Genomic DNA, 23,348 nt, shown 5'->3' on the forward strand with positions numbered 1-23,348 from the left:
AACTCAGTGTGGTGTCTGCTTGAGATTCTCTCTCTCCCTCTCCCCCGGCCCCTCCCGCTTATGCTGTTTCTAAATAATAAATAAAATATTTAAAAAACAAAACCATATTCTCTTTGATAAACATAAAAGTCTCATATCCTCCCTTCCCTCAACCTCTTAGGACTACAATATACCTCTTAAAAGGGTATACCACCACTCCCCATTCTCTTTGAGGTCTCTTCTTTCCTAGCTGGACCTGGAGTTAGTCTGTGCTTTTACAAATTATATATTCCTTTCCTATCTGTCCTTTGCTCCCATGCTCACTATCCTAAATATAAGTTCAGAATCACTGTCCTAATTTACCGTAGGCCAAAAACCACCACGAGCTAGAAACTTAATGCATGCCTCACTCAAAGACAAATTCTAGTTACTTCTGAGTTTTTGATCCTTGACCTAATCTTCTCCATCTTCATAATATAGACTGACAAAGTTTTAGAGTTCCTTTATATAGTTAAGATACTTATACTTTGTATCTCTACTTTTGAGATTGATAGCATTAGCTATCCATAATTGAATACAATCAATAAAGAGATTTATGTGATTTTTCTGGAAGGTGTTCTACTTTGCTTTGAGTTTATTTTTCAACTTTACCAAAAACTTACAAGATTTGATAGCTCTTATCATTTTAATAAGGTCCCAAACAGATCTACTATAGTATTGGAATAGGAATAGGGAGGTCTGTATATCTCACATTTGTCTGGTCTGTAGTGCCTACCCACTAAACTTGAATTAGTATTGATTTACTGTATTATTTCTTCAATTAATTTATTCTCTAGTACCCACTGTTGCTCAAATGTAAGAGTCCTGAATTGGATACAAAATAAACCTAAGGTTTACACCCTGCCTCCTAAGAATTATCTAACACTAGAAAGTAGATACGAATAAAATAGATAAATAGCAAAACAAAACTCTGAGATTATGGGCCAAAAGAGTCAACAAAAGCAGCAAGAATGACAAGCAACCACAGGACAGGAGAAATGGATGGACTGTACGGAGGTTAGGTGGGATTAAGGTAGGTGGGTAGGGCAGGGGAGGGGATCCCAGGTACAGGGAGCACTATGAGTAAAGCACTGGAAAGAACTATATTCACGGTACAAGGGAGATGAGGAGGGCACAGGCCTAAACGAAACAGATAACCTGTGTTAGAGCACAAGAATTTGAAGCTGGATAGGCAGCTGGGATCAGGCGTTCCTCAGGGGCAGAGAAGCCCTTCATATTAATAATCACATGACAGGCTGGGGAAATTTTCCAACACACAGGTGGCTTTCAAGCAGGAAAAAAAAAAATCAAACCACAGTATTTATCTGAGATTCTCTTCTCCTTATTCCTCATCTCTATCTATCTTTCTATCTTCTGAGTATAGCATTCATTTAAATAGTTTGAGTTCCTTTATATAGTTAAGATAATATAGTTAAGATATAACTCATATTTCTATTTTTGAGATTGAAAGATGTGTGTGTGTGTGTGTGTGTGTATCTCCAGGACACTAACTTCACCAGGTTATAGACACAGCAAAACAAATGTTGCCTGATAAAAACAAAATTCATGCACTCAAATACTAAGTTACCATTTACAGACTGCTAACTATATGCTAGGCACTATGCTAATCACTTTGCATAATTTCATCTATTCCTTACAACCAACCACAGTATTAGCCATATTTTACAAATGAAGCCAGGATCTTCATTGCCCAACATCACAGGTCCAGGATTCAGGCCAAGGGCTGCCTAGCTCCAATTCCCATGCTTTTAAACCACCGCACATGGGGCTAAACTCGGAAGTCTTCTCCTAAGTAGAACATCACAGTGCTTCCATTATTCTGGGGGATAGGGGAAGAAAGACAGTACGAGATAGCACGTTTTCCTCAATCATTACTGAGTTACCCCTTCTGGTCAAATCAAGATTATTCCATAGCCAAAAGGTCAGATGGAATTATTTCTCCCAACACTGCCTAATCCCCACCACCAAGATGCCCAGGCTTCTAAAAACAGTAGGGGACAAAGGTCTGAGGAACAGGGCTAGGCAAGGGAAATTAAACAAATCTAACAAACCGGTAGGATAATCAGCACTTCCTGAACCAACAAGATTCACTGACCAGGGAAAATGATGAGTTGGGGGAATTGCAGGAGACTTGCCACCTCTGTAAATGTTGCTCAAGCCCCAATCCTCCAAAAGGGGCCCAACTGACGAGGCCAGAGTCCTCTTCTTTTTTCTTGTTCCCGAAGGGTAATAAAGTCTCCATTTTGTTCTCAAATTCAGGCTCTGTACCAGACGGACAATAATCTCTCTCTCATCCCAAAGGTCCCAGTACAATAGCTGTAAGCATCCTCAAAAACAGGCAGCAAACAAAATTACATGGCATTATATTGCTTTCTCCAGGATTCAAGTCCCAGATGAAAGGCATCATTATTTAAGATCATTATAATTACAAATGATAATCTAACATCAATGCTATGCTTGGCCTTCTATGATAATAATATAGGGATGCCATAAACTCTTTCATCCAATTATCTCTTGGCTCTTCAGAAATCAGGACTAACAAAGCTTCAGTTGGCATTGCCATCCACTGTCTGCCAAGGTTAACTCAGAGCCCAAGGAGAAAACTGACCAGTTCAGGCTGATTCGCTCACAGCAGCTCCGAATGAAACTCCAGATTTTCACTCTTTCAACTTTGTTCCAACTTGAGGAATTCGCCCTCTGCCAAGATGGAAGTGTCACTCATAAGAAGGACTCCTCTTCCCTAACAATTGTCCAAAACTCAAAAGAAGAACTGAGATTGTTTAAAGTATACATAATACACTAAAAATAAAGATAGCAGACTAGTAATACTAGATCCTGGAAGGGGAAGGAGGCACAAAATACTGCAGCCAGGATTGCTGAGCGATTCGAAATCACGTGCAATGAAAAGGCTTTTTTACTTTGGGTATAAGCACAGAACATATGATTTATTTATATAGGCAATTTTGTTCCTCAAAAGAAACCAAAAATGTTGCAACACTCACTTCAACTTTGCTAAGAATATAACATATGCAAACGTGCAGAACTAGACGTGTTCCCTAAAACAAGGTTACTCGAAGAGGTTCCAGAGAAGACTCCATTAAGGACAATCCACCTTCACAAAATGTTTCCTAACCATTTCAGTCCTCACTGGTCTCCTTCCCCTCAACACCTCCAGAATTCAGACACTACACCACACACCCTGTTGTAGGGTGCTTTTGTTTCATGTGTATTGCTCACATTATGTCAACAAGGAGGGCAGGAACCAAATCTTCCATTATTTCTCTGGATGCCACAGCATCGTAGAGCTGAAAATACCGTAAATGCTCAGTAACCCTTGCTACTCCTGGCTGGCAGGGCAAGCTGTCTCTTCTGCACTCTGCATTATCCCTATGCCCTCTTGTTTCATGGTCACAACATCCCTACAGAGGCAGGAAGGACATTTTTTACAAATGAGGAACCAGTGGCTCACATTGGTTAAATGACTTTCCCCAAAGCCACACTAGAAATAGTAGTCAAAGAACTTGAACCCCAGATCCCTAATTGCAAGTGCTAGACTCTTCCTGAAAATTCTTCTTTGTACAAAGAATTATCAACATCTTCTCTCACAACATTCTGATTTTTAATAACCCTTCCCAACTGAACCTCCCTATAAACAATTTCAAGTCAGAAAATGCTTCCACAATACTTTGGGGCTGCTCAGATATGAGCAATGAGAATATAAGGAGAATTGTCTAAAGTTGATACTCCATATTCAGCCAGTGGTAGAGTATAGTTACAACTCCCTCGGCCAGAGCCTACGAAGACTTACCATTCTATCTCCTTTAGTTCACTGGTTTATTTCTGGAAGTAGCCATTTTATAAAGAAAATGACATGAAGATTTTTAACCATAACAGGTTAAACAGAAAGACGCTGGCTCACTGATTCTGAGAAAATGAATTTAAAAATTAAGTGATTCAGGGCGCCTGGGTGGCTCAGTCGTTAAGCGTCTGCCTTCGGCTCAGGTCATGATTCCAGGGTCCTGGGATCGAGTCCTGCATCGGGCTCCCTGCTCGGCGGGGAGCCTATTTCTCCCTCTCCCTCTGCCTGCAGCTCCCCCTGCTCATACTCTCTCTCTCTCTCTGTCAAATAAATAAATAAAATCTTTAAAAAAATTAAAAAAATAAAAAATAAAAAGTGATTCGCCTGAAGTCAGATTAGACCCTTCTGCGCCATCCCTGACTCCTCTCTCCTTCCCCACAATGGTCAACATGTCATGTTGTGCCACCTTGGCACGACTGACATTTTGGGCTGGATAATTCTTTGTTGTGGTGGGGAGGGAGGGCTACTGGGTATGCTGTAGGATGTTTAGCAGTATCCTTGGCCTATACCCCCTAGATGCCAGTATTACCTCCCACCCTGTAACAATCCAAAATGTCTCCAGACATTACTAAATGTCACCTGGGGGTAACTGCTCCTGGTTGAGAACCACTGCTCTGGACCAGCGGTCTCCAAACAGAGGTACACAAAACAATCCACTGGGGTAGAAAAATATATAGATGAGACTCTCCACTTATATTGATTTCCACCTTAAAAAATAAGATTTTATCTTTATTAATATTTACTAGATGGCCCAACACTAGTGTTCCCATCCAGTCTCTATGTCAGTCCTGGGTCTCATATGAATCTGATGGAATAATGAGGAAAGAGTGGAAGCTCCATAGCACAGGCTGACATGGACTGCGATGTACTACAGTTCATGTGCTTGGTTAAGTGGATTTACTGATCACATTTGTTTTAAATGAATTAATCCTCATAAAGCAAAAAGGGGCTTAAAAAGATTCCTGCAAAGATACCTTGGATTAAAGATAACATAAGCATACACAAACAACAGAACTATGGCAGTGCCTCATTCCTATTTGGGTGTACTTTTTTTTTTTAATTTTATTTATTTATTAGAGAGAGAGAGAGAGGGCACACAAGCGGGGGGGCAACAGAGGGAAAGGGAGAAGCGGGCTCCCCGCTGAACAGAGAGCCCGATAGGCTCGATCCCAGGATCCTGGGATCATGACCTAAGCCGAAGGCAGACACTTAACCACCTGAGCCACCCAGGCACCCCTCCTGGTGTACTTTTCATCAGTCACATTACAATGTAGAAACAATTAAAATCTAATAAGATATGACAAGAAATTCACCAAAACCTATCCAGATGACTTAAAATATAGATTTGCATCTACTATCATAAATGATGAACTTCATTTTAAGTATATATTGTACCTTCAGATATTAGCTAATAATAGGAGGACATGCATATAATGTATAAACAAACAAGCATACATATAATGAAGAGGTTAAATGGTTAACTGATAGTGTCATTCTATGCAAAAAGTTTAGCCATCATTGCTCGAAACCAACACTGTGTAATAGAACTCTCTGTGATGATGAAATATTTTCTATCTGTGCTGTGCAATATTGTAGCCAAAACATGTGGCTATTAAGTAACTGAAAAATGGCTAGTGTGCCTGAAGAATTAAAGTTGAATTTTAATTTCAATAATTTAAATTTAAACAGCCATATGTGGCTATGGCTACTTTACTGGACAGCATAACCCTGGACCACTAACAGATTATGCTAATATGCTATTATGCTATCTCAAAACATAAAGCTGCCAACGAGCAGTGCACTTTCCTACTTTTTGTCTTTGGCCATGTTATTCTCTATGACTTGAATGTTCTCTCAACCTTGTCCACCTAGTAATAAATTCTTATTTTTGAAGACCTACCTCAAATATCACCTTTCTTTAGCTTTCCCTGACTACTCCTGACCCCACAAAATTAATTGCTGCCTCCTGTCTGTTGCCCTACCCCTTTCATAGCCTTCCACTCCAGCACTTGGAGCTACTGGCTCATGTATCTGAAGTTCTAGCACTAAGAGTTCCTCAAGGCAGAGTCTTATTTCTCACTGGCTGATGCCCAGCACATAGTGAGTGCTCGGCACTGATCACTGGTTACGGCAATGAGTGAACCAACAAACCTTGATCTCCCCATTTAGACTGCAGTGCTCCTTCTACCACACCAAAAAAATGGCTCCAGAAAAGCCGACTGAAGGCTACTCTTTGCTACTTCACAGTGCCAGATGCTACTTCAATAGACAATACCATTTCTATTATTATCACTGTTTGGCTCTTTCAAATGCAGATGTCACAGTTACTTCTTAAGCAGGCTCAGAAAGCATTTATCCTTTGAAGGGCACAAAATGAAGGTACGCGGTGGTGTTGGTCCCCTCTCTGAGGGGTCACCTTTCAAATACTGCAATGACTGCTCTGCTGCAGTCGTATGTCACATGTACCAGATTAACATTCATCAAGCTTTTCCCGTATACTCTACATGCAGTTTTAGCTACTGAGGTACAAGTGGACGCCTCCCCTCCTACCCTCCCACTCAGAACCCATGTGAAACTGTTTCTCTTTATCATCTCTCATTAAATGAGTGTGACTTTGTTAGAAAGACCAAAGGAAAGGCTTTGACCATGCAATTGCTTATTCTGGATTTCATTTCTGAATTCTAAATTTGGCTATATTTAGCAAAGCTATAACCGTCATCATGCCCAAAGCCAGGAAGAAGACACCATTCACAAACCACCCCCTGAAAATCTGCAGTTGCCACTAAAAAACCAGACTTCCCAGCAGGCAAAGACTTCTGAAGTGGGAGGGATCAAACTGGTGTTTGCGTCAGAGAAGACCTCAGGTGCTTAGAACCAACCTCTCTGCCTGGCACTAATGCTCTCCAGAACCTCGCTGCCTCTTCTTTTCTCTCCAACATACCTTCTGCTCTGGTCACACATATCCTCACTCTCCCCCTCATCTACTCCCTTCTGTACCACTGGTCATCCCACTCCCCCACCTGCTTCTCCTTCAAGCTGCTTGCCTCTCACTGAACCTTCAGGCCTGCTCCCCTGCCCCCAAACACCATCCCTCCCTTCCCCACAATTAGCATAGGGCTGATGCACAGATGGTAGCAGTGCATACTGGAGAGCTATTCAATAGTTACTCCAAAGACCCAGGGCCACTGAAGGAAGCGAGCAGCAAGTGAACAGCCGGGAAACAAAACGTAAAACAATTTCCTTCTACCATTCCATGTCCTTCTTTCCTTGCTTCTGGAAGGGAAACTTGTACTAACCCAGATGATACCACTAGTCAGTTATCCCTGAACTCATCATACTGTTTCACCACTCCACACTTGCATATACTACTCTCTCTGCTGGGAAGGCCTTGGGTAACCCTCATCTGGACCATGTGGTGGGCAAGTTCCATTCCTGTTCAAACCACACTTCATCTATAAACCCTGGCCCTCAGGCCCCTTCTCTTTATCACCTCAGAACATCTTTTATCATCTACTATATATCAAGGGCCATACCAAGGGCTGGACACTAATCTTAGGTTTATTTGTTGGTCTATGAGCTCCTTAAGAGCCAGGCCCACATCCTATTCAAATTAGTAATTCTGGAATCTAATGCAGTTCCTGCCACAAAGAAGGCCTAATGAACATTCACTAAATGAATACATGTGTGCATCATATCAATACCAACACGATGTAATTATATGCTACACATGTGTGTATACAGACATACGTACATGTATACATATGTTTGTTTTAGGTATTTAAACCTCACTACCTTGTGATGTTGGTAGAAGAAATTGCAAGTTTACTGGTATGGAAATCCACTCAGTAGTTCTCATTAACTCTAGACCTGGATTCCTTCAGTGGAAGTAAGGAAACTCTCTGATGGAGCACGTGGTCCACCTTATACAGAACTGATACAGTTCTGGAAAGTGGTCTTGGACACAGCAGGTATTTAACAAACATTTACTGTTTAAAGCTTAGATGTAAGGCCTCATATAGCTAAGGACATATAATAAAAGCACAGCTCTTCAGTCCTTCTCTGAGCATTGCTCCAATTTTCCCATTGAGCTCATTCCAGAAGCTTAAACCAAATCTTCCCTTGACATCACATGCCCATGACCTCAGACATGATTAGGAAGTCATCATGGCATCCTCACTGAGGAAGCTAGAGAAAATATCCAGCCTGGAGACAGCCATATCCCTCTGAACTCATGGTCTAAAACTTCACTTCCCCCAAACAAGCCCCAATGGACTAGTAAGTGAAAGCAGACGAGCAGGGCTGATGCTGATGGGGAGATGGCAGCCCACGTATTCTCCTGTCTTACTCTAGCACCTCTTCCTCGGTGTTCTTGCATTCCTCACTATAAAGCATAGACTGATACCCATTTTAAAGAAACAGGGGTGACAGGTGGGATGTGGTGCTGAAGAGTCTGTGTTTAAAGCCCACCCTCCCAAACTGCCTGGTCACTGCCCTGGCAACTCAATGCACAATCCTCATCATCCTTGGACAACGCTGGCTGGGACTGGTGGTTAGGTCCACACCTGGGGACTCAAAAAGAAGAGGGTGCAGGAAGGAACATGGTCACCCAAAACATCTGTTGACCCTTCAAGGAGCTAGTGAGGCCTCTGCAGAAAAATATCTGATTCTGTCCACCCACAATGGGGAAAAGGATTGCTGCAGATTGCTACAGCCAAACTAACCTTCACATCCCCCCCCTCCACTCCCCCTTAACTACAAAAAGGATATAATGTTGCTGGCAAATAATGGCTACCATTCATTGAACACCTGAAAAATGTTAAATAATTCACATACATCGGCTCATTTGATATTCATGACCACTCCACAGGATAGGGGTTCTCAATCTTTAGCTTGCATCAGAATCTCTCCAGAAATCTGTTAAAGCCCCACCCTCATGGTTTATGGGGTGAGGCCTAATTTGCATTTCTAACAAGCTTCCATGTGATGCTGATGCTCCTGATCCAGGACTCCACGCTTTAAGAACCACTGCCATAGGGAAACAGATTCCAGAGAGATTTGAAATGCCTTATCCAAGGTTTCACAGCTAGTAAAGAACAGATGCAGAATTTGAACCTAGATCTGCCTGACTCTGTAGACACTGCTGGTAACCATGCTACGCTGTATGTGTGAATATTTGCCTCGTCTTACCAAACGCACTGGCAGCTCCTTAAAGGCAGACATCACCCTTTAGACCTCCCTATCATCCCTCTCAGAACTTAGTGGCACCTTTTTACTTAGTAGGTGCTACATAAATGATTTGTATACAGGCTCCTATATAGCTATATACTTCTAAGAGCTACAAATTCAAACTCACCTATAGTCAAAGAATATAAAGAGAACAATATCGCCAGATCCAGTTTTACGTGGGACTCTCTCCTGCTGCTCTGAGTCTTGGCCCATGCTGTCTCCACACCTGGATAACTCCTACTCATTCTTTGGTCAGTCACTTCCCGCAGAAAGCAATTCTTGGCTCTCTAAAACTGGGGGCCACTGCACCCTAAGCCTGTCTCCGTGATAGCGCATATCACTCTATTCTAACTGGTTGTTTTCCATCTCTCAACGTAGTCTGTAAACTATAGCATCTAGTTTTATGTCATATCCCCAGGGCCTAGCACAGTGCCTGGCACATCATAAATACACCATAACTGCTTGTTGAATGAATAAATGAATGCAGAGCTGCAAGCCCTAAGTTCCACATAAAAATACTATAATGCATGATGTGCAGTTCTCAGGGATGAATTCCAGGGAAGAGGAGGACAGCCTAGATTACAAAGAACAATTTTGCCTTTTCTCTTTCTCCCATCATTCAGACTCTGAAAACAGGCACGGCTTAGGGTAGCACCAACTAGAGTAAGACAATATCCTAGCTGAACAAAATGGTCCTAGGCTATAAGGTCAGCAGAAGCCATTCAAAGAGAAGGAAAGAGCTCTGTGCCCCCTCATGCCTCCTGATTTCTCTCTCACGTACTCCTTCTCCATTTCTCCATCCCACTGCAGTTAAGGGCTTTGGCACAGGGATGAAAGACACAGATCAGACTCAAGGGTGCGGATCTGGCAGCAGGCACAGAAGCATCTCCCATCCTGCACCAAAGCCCACAAGGAAAGATCCAGAGGGACAGTGACTCAGGCCCCGGAATAAGTCCACCTAGAACAGTGCTGAGAATGGAAAAGAGCAAGAATTTCACAAGGACATTAACTGTCAGATCTTTTTTTGTTAAGTGTTTTTAAAGTAAAGGCTTCCACCCTAACCCCAGAAAAATGGGCCCAAGTTGAACCCAGTACTTCACAAGCTGAAAGCCAAACACAGCTTCTTCATCCTCTCAACCCACCTGCCTGCAACACTCACCGTGACAGGCATCTCCCAGGCCCAGGTTAGGACCTTTGCTTCAACCTTAGCTTGCAAAAACGCTTCTTCCCCAGCTAATAAACTGTCCCCCCCCCAAACCACCATGTTGCAGTAACAGAAGCCTCCCCCTTCCTCCATCCCCCCTCTCAGCCGATAACACAACCTACAGCAGGTTGGCCCCATCCAATTAGTTTGAATAGCTTCATGCCAAGGAAATTGCTGCTTCTATTAAAAATAAAAGCACACAAGGCAGGCAATGGGCTGTGAAAAGTATGAGTCTGGCGTAATTATGAAGGTCGAGGTTAAGGTTACCAAAAGATACACGCAAAGATTTCCAGAAAGCCTGGGGGATAAAAATACATATTTACATATCTACAGATATACAGATGAACACACATGGAGAGAATTTACACAGCAGATCTAAATAACATCTTCTCCAATAGAGGAAAAACAAAAATCAGATGCTACTCTCAAGTAATTCTTTTGGCTAAAAAATAAAAATAAAAACTAAAACAGGAGGAAGAGGGGCCTAGTAGACTGCTTTCAAAATAACCACATTCATCTCGTGTAATTTCTGTTATCTTGGCTACATCCTGGGGACCGGATTACAGTTGGGTCAGGAAACAAAACTAGTCAAATCCACCAAGAGCCTTGGCTCTTAGAAAAACATATTCCCATTCTCTGAAAATCCTCTCTTCCTCAAATGCCTACTCCTGGGAGTGGGAAAGTTGGGTAGAAGGAGAAACCCCTCTCTCTTCTTAAAGCTACTCCATCTCCACCCTTCAGCCCTCACATCACAATTTCAAGTTTAAGGAGGATGACAAGCCCAGCACCCTACATTTGATGTGAAGCTTTACACTTTCACACATGCGTTTTCTCATCTGATCCTTATAATTCAGTGAGGCAGACAAGAATTGGCTTGCCAATTTTTAAAAAAATAATAAAATAAAAGGCCACTGAGGTAAACAATTTCCAGCAACGTCCTTCCACCCCACAAGCCCGGTCACTTCCAAATCTCAGTTTTAAATTTCTCAAGGACAATGATTCACTGAGCAAGGGAAGGGGGAAGGGAGGGTCAACTGGTCAAAACCCATTCATACACTGAACAACTAGAAACCAGTCTTGCTGCATCAGCATAAGATTTTAATTCACGGCGCACTGAAAGAGTCCCACCATACCTTCCGCCAACACCTCGTCCACAGTGACCTGCTGTCGCCCAATGCCAAAGACCCTTCCGATGTAGCCACTGCCCAGGCCCGAGGTGCTGCCCCCACCTCCGCTGGAGCCGGAGCCCAGGCCAGAGCCGCCCTGCTCTCGCCGGGAGTCGAAAAACTTCTTCATCTTGCGAATAGGAAGCAGTAAAGCAAAATACCGACGGTTTCTGGATTTTTTTTTTTTTTTTAAAAAGAAAACAAGAGATCCAAGGATTTCTTCTCGGATTTCAGCTCGGAGAGGAGCCACCCGAATCCGGCCGTGGGGGTGGGGGCTGAAGGAGGATGCCTATAGGAATATGCGTGTCAATCGCGCCGCGGTCCCCTCCTCCTCAAGAGAGCGATTCGTGTAAGTTTAAACCTGTGATGACAGAAAAGAGAGAGGATGAATCAGTAACACACTTACGAATTCTGCCGCTGAGTCCTAGAGAGAGCAAAAGCCATCATCCCGGGGAAACGCTTCATGCATTTTCCTAGCAGAAAAACCCTAGGGCTGAAAACCCGGCAGAGCCCGGGACCCCGGTGCCCGCGGCTCGGAAAAAGGGAGGATTCGGCCGCCTCGGGCAGCGCCAACCGAGCCGGGCACTGCCTCCCCCTCCTCCCGGGTCTCCCCGCCGCCCCGAGAGGCAGCATCCCGGCAGCACCCACTTGAGACAGCTCGGTGGCTGGCGCCCAGCTACCAGCCCTGCAACATTGTCACGGCCGCCGGGCCGGCCTAAGACGCGGAGAAGAGGCGGCGCTGCAGCGAGAGCCGGGGCCGCGTTCGGCGCCCGCCCGCCCGCCAGCTGATCCCCGGAGCGCCCAGCGGAGACTGACCCGCCGCCCCTCCCCCGCGCGCGCTCCCGCCCGGCTCCATCCACCCAACCAGGAAGTGAACCGCCGCCGGAAGTGCCTCTCGGGACGGCGCGGCGACGGGCCGAGGCCCTCTTGTTGCTGCCGCTCAGTCGCGATAGACGAGAAGGAGTCGTCGGAGAGAAGGGGACCCGGGATGGGGGTGTCTCAGTGTGGAGAGAGTTTTAGAAAAGAACTTTTATCGTCCGGCCCGCATGGCACTATGGGAAAGGTAGTTCGGCGCAACCCAGCGGTTGGACTACAACTCCCAGGATGCCCCTGAAGGAGCGAGCGAGGTGGCTGCGGTGGCCTCATCGGCCTCGAAGGTGGTTAGTGGGGTGGTGCATTTGTGGGGATTCGGTTATTTAAATATATCCAGTAAAAAAACTGCCAAGGACTAGGAAACTGCTGCATGTACCACCCTTTTGGAGCCATCTTATTTGCGGCTTGACCTCCCTGCACAAGGGATTCTGGGGGTTGTTTCCGAAAGGATCGAGGCTGACACCTGAAGGCGCGGCTTAACCTCTTAGCCCCTAGCCTGTCCTGCGAGGCTTAACGACGTCACCTGGGCAGAAAGTGGAAGACAAGGGGTGATCGGGAGAATTTTGCTGGCAGTTGGTACAAGGCCACACCCGAACGCCAACCCTAAGTAAAACCTGTACCCTTCTCCCCTCAACCTCAAAAGCTGTTTTTGCTCCCAGTTGTTACTGAGAACTACTCTGCGGTCAGCTCTGAGCTAGGCACTGTGAGAAAACTTGAGACAGTGTTTCGTCTGGGAATCTACAGGCGAGACTCAAACCGAGAAACTTGAGGGGTGTGTGCAGGGCAGATCCTAGGGTACCAGCAGATCCAAATTGCTGGTCTGATCCCATACTTTAGGGTTTGGCTGCCGACAGTGACGCTTAATTCTTCCACCTTTCCTGATGCTATGGGTGGGCCTGACCTTCACAAATCCCCTCACACAAAAACCCAAGGCTGACTTTCTGTTCTTTCTTTTTCACTTCAAGATTTCCTCCTTGATGCTTATTTTACCCTGATATCGCCTGAGTGCCAAAGTCCATTGGGTGGACAACGTGATTTTCATCTGCCAAATGCAGAAGATTTGGAAGGCCGGTTAGTACCCTTCTCCATCCCTAGATTTCCTGATGGGTGATGCTGAAAGTAGTTCCAAATCCCTGCCCCCACCCCCGCTGCCCCCCAAAATCCATGATTTTTCTAACCACCTGAATATAGGTTATTTCTCACCTCCACCCGCTCTCCCTAATTCTGCAACAGCGCTCTTGGCTTGTAATTCATCCCAGAACGTTTTCAATAGGCATTTGAGGAGAGGACAGAGAGGTACTCCGGGGGGAGAGGGGGGGTGGTATTTCTTACCCTCTCTAATCTGAATGTTGAACTGAGCCGTGACTGAACTGAGCCGTGCCTGCTGCTTCTCCTTCCTCTCTTCTTCTCCCTCTTCTCCTCCTCCTCCCCCCCCCCTTTTTTTCAAGTAGTGCCTTTGTAGTTAAGCTTCCTGTGTAGAGACAGCATTTTTTTCTTCCAGAGGGAGTCAATGTTGTCACCTCAGTTCACAAATTCATGCAGCCACCTCCAGGGTGGAATGCAGCACCTGCTAAAACATTCCCTCAAAGGAAGCCCACGGAGGCATGTTCTCTGCACTTTCCTTAAAAGGCTAGATTTTGTCTTAAGGAAGTTTGGAATAGACCTTAAAATAGATGGGAAAGCTCATTGGAATTAGATTCATTGACCTCCATCTTTATCTACATCTATTGATCTTGGCTGACTTTTTAAAGAAGTTCTGTTGGGTCCTAGAATCTGTTGCTATCTCAGTTTTTACTTTTCTAGACATTCCTGTTACCAGACTAGGCCAGACTTATGCAAATCCCAACTCTCACTTCCTTGGAACAAAAACTTGTTTTTTTCTGATAGGATTAAGGCAGCTAACAAGCATCCACCTGATGCTTTGAGGAGGTGTTTTTTTTTAAAAGAAGCAAAAGAAAGAAAAAGCATTAGAACACTGGGTTTCTTGCTTTCCATTCTTTCAGAGACTAATAACAATTATAAGACAAAATTCCAGTTTTTAATCCTTTACATATAATAAATTATTTGATCCTCATAACAACTCTATGAAATAAGGTAATATAAATTGTACTCATTTTTTAGATGGGGCAGCTGAAGCACAGAGATAAATGAGTTGCCCAAAGTCACACAGATAGTGACCGGCGAAGCTAGCGCTCAAACCCAGACATTTTGGCTTTAGAGCCCAGTGTTTAACTAGCTACACTAAACTGCCTACTTAGAAAAAAAATATATAAACTGATTAAAATACTAGAAAATAGTTAGAAACATCTGCAAGTAGCAAGGGACCAGAAGACAGGAAATATCTGCCACTCCATAGCTGTGCCCTAGACCACTTAGATCTCTGGACCTATTTCCTCAGCCATAAAACCAGTGCCCTCTTACAACTCTTAACAATTTTCTTGTTCCTGAGTGCAAAATAATCACACATCAGCCACCATAATCCCAAAACTCTTACCACACTCACTTGCTGTGTAATTTGCCCCACCCTTTGTTGCATTCCTATTCAACTTTTCATGTATATTGTCGCCTCAAGTACTCAAAGTCAGGAACAGTCTTCTACTTATCTCTTTGGGCATTCAATACAAAAGTTTATTTGGTATGTGTCCTTACCAGTATTTAAATAAGCCAAATAATTGACTTCAAATTAAATGTGACATGTAAGAGAGCAGTCTGATTAAGGTAGAAAAATTGATTTGAGGGCGCCTGGGTGGCTCAGTTGGTTAAGCGACTGCCTTTGGCTCAGGTCATGATCCTGGAGTCCCGGGATCGAGTCCCACATTGGGCTCCCTGCTCGGCAGGGAGCCTGCTTCTCCCTCTGACCCTCCCCCCTCTCATGTGCTCGCTCTCTCTCATTCTCTCTCTCTCAAATAAATAAAATCTTAAAAAAAAAAAATTGATTTGAAGTATTCTGGACTAGGTAAGCTTTTGAACTTAGTCTAGGAGATACTATTGATAAATACCTAATCAAAGAGAAGGGGAGGGCGCCTGGGTGGCTCAGTAAGTTAAGCAGCTGACTCTTGATTTGGGCTCAGGTCATGATCTCAGGATTGTGAGATCAGGCTCTGCGCTGGGCATGGAGCCTGCTTAAGATTCTCTCTCTCCCTCTCCCTCTGTTCCTCCCCCCCAACCCCCACCCCCGTTAAAAAAAAAAGAGAGAGAGAGTGCGAGAAGGGGAAAAGAAAGTGACATTTACTGTGTATTTTCCATATGCCAGTTACTGTATTAAGCACTTAACATAATATCTTGTTTAATCCTCTTGTATGCATCTCTGCAAAGTAAATACTATTATCTATTATATTAAAGTAGATACTATTATACTATTATCCCCAATTTTATAGATGAACAGTGAAGATTTTGTTAGTAGCAGAGGGATGTGCATGGTTTGTTAGGTTAGGAGAAAATGATTTGCCCTGTGGTGTGGCTAACTCATGTCCCAGTAAACCCAGTTATGGCAATGTGTGGTGCATCCTTAGAGGAAATCAAAGGGAAGGGGACCAACTTTAATTAACTACCTTAACTAAGGCCCGCACTGTGTTGGATATTTAATCATATCATTCAGTCTTCACAATACACCTATGAGGGACGCATTACTCTTAATTTTGTCAATGTGGAAACAGACTGAGCCAGGTTAATGTATGTTAACTATTGTTACACAGAGCCTGTAAAGGGCAGAGGCAGAATCAAAACCTGACTGACCTCAAAACCCTCATCATTTTCACTACACCCTGTAGCCATTATATATTGCCAGCTTTTAGTCCAGCGGAATTTATTAGGAATACAGAATATCATCTAGAACTAATGATGTAATGTATGGGGATTAACATAAGAATAAAAAATAAATAAAAAAAAAAAAAAGGAATACAGAATATCAGGCCCCACTCAGATCATTAACTATTGGATTACTAAATAATGAATGAATCAAATGCATCGCTTAAGGGGAAGAGCCATATACTTTTTTCTACACTTTTGGTTTAACATTTTAAAAACCTTTTTTAATTTAAATATCTTTCCTGTTCTTCTGAGGTATAATTGACATATTTATCATTGTTGTATTTTCTCCAGCACTAAAAATGGTACACAGGGATAGTTTTCAGAAATTTATTTTCAGCAACTCCTTAGTTAGTGCTTAAAAAGAGAGAGCAGGGGGCTAAAAGTGAATAAAATATAATCCTTTCGATGTACGTCAGTTGCCGTAACAACGGGCAGCAGAGTCCATCAGCAATGGCCTCTAACTTTAAGAAGGCAAGCATGGCATCATTTGCCCAGCGAAAAAAGGATGAGTCCTAAGCCAGAGCTTACTGAAGAGCAGAAACAGGAAATCCAGGAAGCTTTTGATCTCTTTGATGCTGATGGAACTGGGACCATAGATGTTAAGGAACTTAAGGTGGCAATGAGGGCACTGGGCTTTGAACCCAAGAAAGAAGAGATCAAGAAAATGATAAGCGAAATCAATAAGGAAGGAACAGGAAAAATGAACTTCAGTGACTTTTTGACTGTGATGACTCAGAAAATGTCTGAGAAAGATACCAAAGAAGAAATTCTGAAAGCTTTCAAGCTCTTCGATGATGATGAAACTGGGAAGATATCATTCAAAAATCTAAAGCGTGTGGCCAAGGAGTTGGGTGAGAACCTCACTGATAAGGAGCTACAGGAAATGATCGATGAGGCTGATCGAGATGGAGATGGAAAAGTCAATGAGCAGGAGTTCCTGCGCATCATGAAAAAGACCAGCCCTTACTAAAATCAGCCTCTTCTTTTCATATTGTGTGAAACCTTGAAACCTGGGTTTTGAGAACATAAACTATTTTCTCCTACTGACCTCCCTGTATAACTTTAGTAACAATCTTAAATCTCTCTTAGGTATTTGAAAGTGTTCTTTGACACTTAGGTTCTTTTTAAGGTGACCTGGGGATTGCTTCAATTCCCCAGAGCAAAACAAAAGCACATTAGGGTGGTGAAAAGGGTCTTAAAGCTTTCACCCACCTGCATTTCTGCCTTGTATCACCTCACTCTTGTCATGCATTTCCACAATGATGCCACCCAGAACGACTTTTTAGACAAGCACATGTTGTATCCATGCCACCAGAAGCAGGGGCATCTCCTTGATGTTTCTAGTTATAACTGACACCTGAGTGCCACTTTCTCTTTTATAAAACCCAATGAACTTACGTGCATTTGGATGTGTGTTTGTGCTATTTGTTTTGTCTTAAAAATAAAGCCTTTCTTATTTAAAAAAAATATGTATATATATATAATCCTTTCAAGGAATTTAAAATATCCTGTAAAATTAAGTGTATTAAATGACAGGAACTAAGTGTATTAAACGACAGGAACTAAAACTGATAAGAAAGGCACAATCGTAGTAAAAACAGAACGTATTTAGGTAGAGGCAGGGACAGCAGTCCCCTTTCACCAACCATCCAGGTGATTCTGATTCATGTTCAAGTTTGAGAACCACTGTTTAGCAGAAGGGAAATTATAACAACCATTTTCCTTCTTTAACAAGAACATTTATTGTTTTTGTTTTCTGGTTAGAAAGGTAATTACATAACCACTGAAGAAAGTAGGATAAAGAATAAAAGTCACTCAGAGATAACTGCTATTGACTTTTTTTTTTTTGCATTGACTATTTTCATGAAGCTCAAAATTTCAAGGACCTCTCAGCATATCCAGTCCAACAGCCTGTTGGAGGTCTAAATCCCTTTTCTCTTTTTAGTTGCCCTATAAATCTTTCAGCTATTCCTTCTGCTACGTCTGCTACTTACTGTTACTGTAGAACTTTGAATGTACCTCCATTATAGCCCAAATCAATTTGTACTGTCATTGTTGGTTAACCTGTTTCTCCCTTCAGGATTACATCACACTCATCTTTCTGGCCTTTGCAGTTGACTCACACATACATAATGGGTGCTCAATAAATATTTTGAACAAAAAATTAGTAATTTAATGAAAAAATATATCAAAATACTGAAACATATTTAATGCTTCTTATCAGGGTCCTAATTAGATTGAGCTCGAATAGTCTAATTAACCACAGAAATATTCTTTTAGAAGAATTCCTTCATCACAAAAGTTTCTAGACCCGAAAGTTTGATGATCAGTAAATCTCGAAGGATTACTAAAATGTACAGGATATTCAGTTCTCTCTAACAATATGAAAGGTACCTGAGACGTTCTAGGTCACTCATTTCCACCTTCTCCTGCAGTTTATTTTAATGTCATTAGTTTAATATCAATTTACCTTGAGTTTTCATTCTCCAGCAACTACCCCATTTTTCTCCACCTCTTTCCAGCAAAGCACATCAGTACAGTTGTCTATCCTTGTCATCTCTACTAGTTCTCCACATTACTATGTCCAACAAATAGCTCTCAGTCCTTTTTTTTTTAATTCAATTTATTTAAGCAGACAAAAAAAGAACCCAGTTCACCCATTTCTCCCACCCATCACCCCCTGCCTCTGGCACCCATCAATCTGTTCTCTGTACCTATAAGCTTAATATATTTATTTTTTAGACTCCACATGTGAGAGAGATCATTTGGTATTTGACTTTGTCTGACTTATTTCACTTAGCATGATGCCTTCTAGGTCCATCCATGTTGTTACAAATGGCAAGATCTCATTCTTTTCTATGGCTGAATAATATTCCATCACACACACACACACATATATAAATCACAATTTCTTTATCCATTCATCCACTGATGGACACTTAGCTTGTTTCCATATATTGGCTATTGTAAATAATGCTGTAATGAACATGGGGTTGCAGATATCTGTTTGAGTTAGTGGTTTTGTTACCTTTAGATAAATACCCAGAGGTAAAATTGCTGGATCATATGGTAGTTTTATTTTTAATTTTTTTGAGGAACCATCATACTGTTTTCCGTAGTGTCTACACCAATTTACATTCCCACCAGCAGTGCCCAGGAGTTCCTTTTTCTCCACACCCCCACCAACATGTGTTATTTCATGTCTTTTTGATACTAGTCATCCTAACAGGTGTGAGGTGATGTCTCATTGTGGTTTTAATTGGCATTACCCTAATGATTAATGATATAGAGCATCTTTTTATGTACCTATTGATTATCTGTACGTTTTTGTTTGTTTGGAAAAATGTCTGTTCACATCTTCTGCGCATCTTTTAATTGGACTGTTTGAGAGATTTTTTGCTATTGAGTTGTAGGAGTTCTTTATGTTTCGGGTATTAGCCCAGTATCAGATATATGATTTATAAACATTTTCACCCATGCAGTAGGTTGCCTTTTCATCTTGTTGATGGTTTCCTTTGCTGTGCTGAAGCTTTTTAGTTTGGTGTTTATTTTTGCTCTTGTTGCTTTTGGTGTCAGATTTTAAAAAATAATCTCCACGACCTACGTCAAGGAGCTTACTACCTATGTTTTCTTCTAGTTTTATGGTTTTTGGGTTCAAGTCATTAATCCATTTTGAGGTGATTTTTGTGTACAATGTAAGATAGTGATCCAGTTTCATTCTTACACATGTGGCTGTCCAGTTTTTCCAACATCATTTATTGAAGAGACTGTTTTTTTCCCCATTGCATATTCTTGGCTTCTTTGTCTTAAACTAATTGACCATATATGCAGGGGTTTATTTCTGGGCTCTCTGTTCCATTGATATATTTGTTTTAGCTCAGTACCATACTGTTTTAATTAGTATAGCTTTGTAACATAGTTTGAAATTAGGGAGCATGATGCTTTTGTTCTTCTTTCTCAAGATTGCTTTGGCTATTTGCGGTGTTTTATGGTTCCATACAAATTTTGGGATTTTTTTTTTTCTATTTATGTGAAATGTGCCCTTGGTATTTTGTTAGGGATTGCACTGAGTCTGTAGATTGCTTTGGGTAGTATAGACATTTTCACAATATTAATTCTTCCAATCCATGATCATGGAATGTCTTTCCATTTATTTCTGCTACTTTGATCAATTTCCTTTTAGCATTTTTTCCAGTATATAAATACAGTTGGGGTTTTTTTTTACCATATTAGATCCCATTGCATATTTGGTACATTCTACTATGTTTTTTTCATTTAATAGTTTCCCACTTCATTATATATTCTCCAGAAACATTATTTTTAATGGATGCTCAATAATCACTTCTTTACTGTTGAATATTTTGTTTTATTTTAAAATTTTACTGTTTTACATATGTAGTACATATATTTACATTACATTTACATGTATATTATTCACATACATACTTAATTATGTTTCCTCCAGGAAAGTTATACTGATTTCCTCTCCACTCTTGATTCAGTTAACATATATTTATTAAACACCTACCATGGGTTACACACCAGAAATTTTATTGCAATGAGCACAATAGATACACTCTTTGCCCTCAAGGAGCCTTTGGTCTTAAAAGAAGACATTCAGTCTGGGCGCCGGGGTGCCTCAGTCAGTTAAGCATCCAACTCTTGAATTCAGCTCAGGTCATGATCTCAGGGTTGTGAGAATGGCTCCCACATGCTTGGTGTGGAGCCTGCTTAAGATTCTCTTACTCTGCCCTTCCCTGCTCATATGTGCTCATTCTCTCTCTAAAAAACAAACAAAAAACACTGAGTTTGTACAGTTAAAAGAGAAATCTATCCCATTTGATAGGTAGAGATGGTGCTCATTGTTTTAAATTGTCATTGTTCAACTTAGTGACCTTGGGTACTTTTTATTGACGGGGACTCTCTCCTTAGCCAAACTTGAGCCAGGCTCCTCTGAGTCCTCTTTTTGACTAGATCTTGACCCTGGGCTCTGTGCTTGGCCCACTTAGTCCAGTTTTAGCAAGAATCCTGCTGAGTCAGTTTAGCAAAAATCCCCCCATCCTTGAAATCTGATCACTTTTGATATCTGATCGAATTTCTCATCCCCCTCTCTCCATATCTTACCACCTTGGCCTACCTTCAGTGAGAATCCTAATGAGTCTATATAGCAAAGAATCCCCCTAGCTTGATGTTTCTCCTCTTGATGTTTCTCCTCTTAGGAATTTTCTATCCACCAACCCCCACCCTTGGCTGTAAGTCTCCACCTATCCTGGTTGTATTTGGACTTGAGCTCCATCTCTCTCCCTTACTACAAAACCCTCATTGCAATAGTTCCTCTTTTTTTTTTTTTTTTTGAATAAAATCTTCCTTACTGTCTTTGACAAGTGTCATGAAAATTTTTTCTTTAACATCATGTTCATTACTTCATTCATTAGTTGTTTAGTTACGCACTTGTTACGTGCCAAAACTATGCTAGTGTTACAGGATTTCTTTGACTTCGGTGCCCAAGGTTCTTGGTCACGCCGTTTTGAAGAATGAAGAGGTAGACCAGAGGAAGAGTGGTAGGCAGCAAAGCAAAGTTTATTGAGGATAGTAAAGTTTATTGAGTGATAGTACAAAGCTCCCAAAGAGGGAGGGGACCCGAGAAGGTTGCCATGGGGAAGTTTCTAAGTCTAGGGGTTTTTATGGGCTTGTTGGGGGGCTGTTTTAATCTGATCAACCCTCTATGCACCTGTCATCCAATCAGGTTTTTGTCATCTATCACGTGGGAAAAGGTGGAGGGCTCCTTCCAGAGTAGCATAAAATCCTTTTAAGGGTGGTTCCCTCGTGGGGGGGGGGAGGGGCCCTTTGTCCCTGCCTGCCCTTCTTCCAACTATACTTCATCATCAGGAGCTGGAAACAATGATAAATAAGGTAGATATATTCCTTCCCTTACAGAGTTTATAGTCTCATACTCATTGGATATGTATATTTCTTCATTTAAAGTTACATCCTTTTCCATTTTTCTGTTGGAGTATTTCTTCTTAAGAGTTGATTTGAAAATGCTCTTTATTCAGTTAAATCAATTTATTTAATATTGAGCTCCTCCAGTGTGCAAGGCACTTTTCTAGGCACAGGGAAGATGATATGGAACAAGATAAACAAGGTTTCTTCTTGTTAGAGAGTTTATACTGGGGTCAGAGTGAGGAGAACACAATAAATAAGCAAACAAGTCAAGGAAAATGTTAGATAGTGATGAATGCCATACAGATAATTAGACTAGGGTGATGTGATAGAGTACCTCTGTGACTACTTTAGATTGGGCATTAATTAAAACCATTGTCACAGAAATGGGAAGCCCTTTTTCCCAATTTGATCTTTGGCTTTTTTTCTTTTTTTTTTTGATGACTTATTTTTAAAACTGTTTTTCTAGTTATGATAATACATAACCATTTTGTAAAATTTGGAAATATAGAAAAGCAGAAAGAAAAATAAAAATAATTGATCTTATTATTCACAAGTAAACCCCACACAGTTAGAAGGATATCCTTCCTATTGTTTTCAATATGCATATATATTATGATAAACGTGTGTGTAATAGTTTTAATTTAAAGAGAATATACTGCATTGCAGCCTGTTTTTTCCACTATGTGCAAGGACCTCTAACAGGCACTGAAAATTTTTCAAATGATAAAATAATAAGCAAAAATAGACATGAGACTTACATATTTTAAAAATCATAAATTTTTCAGTTTAGCTTGAGTAGAGTAGGCAAGAAGATGGTTAGGATATAAACATTAATCAAGTAATCAAATAAATGTAAAATTTGAAGGTAGAAATTTTATCTCATTAACTACTTTATCCCCAGCACATAAAATAGTTCTGGGGAACCAGTGGTTTATTTTCATTCATTTGTATTTTTCATTCTCTCATGAGTGTAAAAATGTTCTGTTATTATATCCATTTCTCTTTCTAATTTTGTATATTTATTTTTTCTCCATTTAATTTGATCAGACCAACTGTTGTCTATATATTCAAAGAAACTACTATTAGCTTTTTATTTTTTTTTTTTTTAAAGATTTTATTTATTTATTTGACAGAGAGAGACACAGTGAGAGAGGGAACACAAGCAGGGGGAGTGGGAGAGGGAGAAGCAGGCTTCCCGCTGAGCAGGGAGCCCGACATGGGGCTC

At 41.5% G+C, this 23,348-nt stretch overlaps 1 protein-coding gene, 1 long non-coding RNA gene and 1 pseudogene across 29 annotated transcripts in view; 2 read left to right on the plus strand and 1 right to left on the minus strand.

Moving 5' to 3' along the window:
* AAK1 (AP2 associated kinase 1) overlaps positions 1 to 12,517 on the minus strand; it is a 170,988-nt gene extending 158,471 nt beyond the window's left edge. For 26 of the 27 annotated variants that reach the window (XM_081832068.1, XM_081832067.1, XM_081832076.1 and 23 more), the window contains exons 1-2: positions 12,143 to 12,332; positions 11,462 to 11,855 (exon numbers count right to left, since the gene is read on the minus strand). In XM_081832068.1, the coding sequence (XP_081688194.1) occupies positions 11,462 to 11,624 (163 nt within the window). In that variant the 5' untranslated portion in view covers positions 11,625 to 11,855; positions 12,143 to 12,332. Of the gene's footprint in view, positions 1 to 11,461; positions 11,856 to 12,142; positions 12,333 to 12,359 lie in introns of those variants that run through there. The other variant, XM_081832055.1, reaches the window with a different exon arrangement.
* A 122-nt stretch (positions 12,518 to 12,639) lies between these two features.
* Positions 12,640 to 23,348, plus strand: part of LOC145723669 (uncharacterized) — a 64,261-nt gene continuing 53,552 nt past the window's right edge. The window contains exons 1-2 of one of the 2 annotated variants that reach the window (XR_014148913.1): positions 12,640 to 12,651; positions 13,333 to 13,438. This is a non-coding gene — a long non-coding RNA (uncharacterized LOC145723669). Of the gene's footprint in view, positions 12,652 to 13,332; positions 13,439 to 23,348 lie in introns of those variants that run through there. The other variant, XR_014148914.1, reaches the window with a different exon arrangement.
* Positions 16,494 to 18,635, plus strand: LOC102747923 (centrin-2 pseudogene; annotated as a pseudogene).

This window comes from Leptonychotes weddellii, chromosome 10, assembly GCF_054177405.1.
Source record: "Leptonychotes weddellii isolate Sample4059 chromosome 10, ASM5417740v2, whole genome shotgun sequence".
Classification (NCBI taxonomy): domain Eukaryota; kingdom Metazoa; phylum Chordata; class Mammalia; order Carnivora; family Phocidae; genus Leptonychotes; species Leptonychotes weddellii.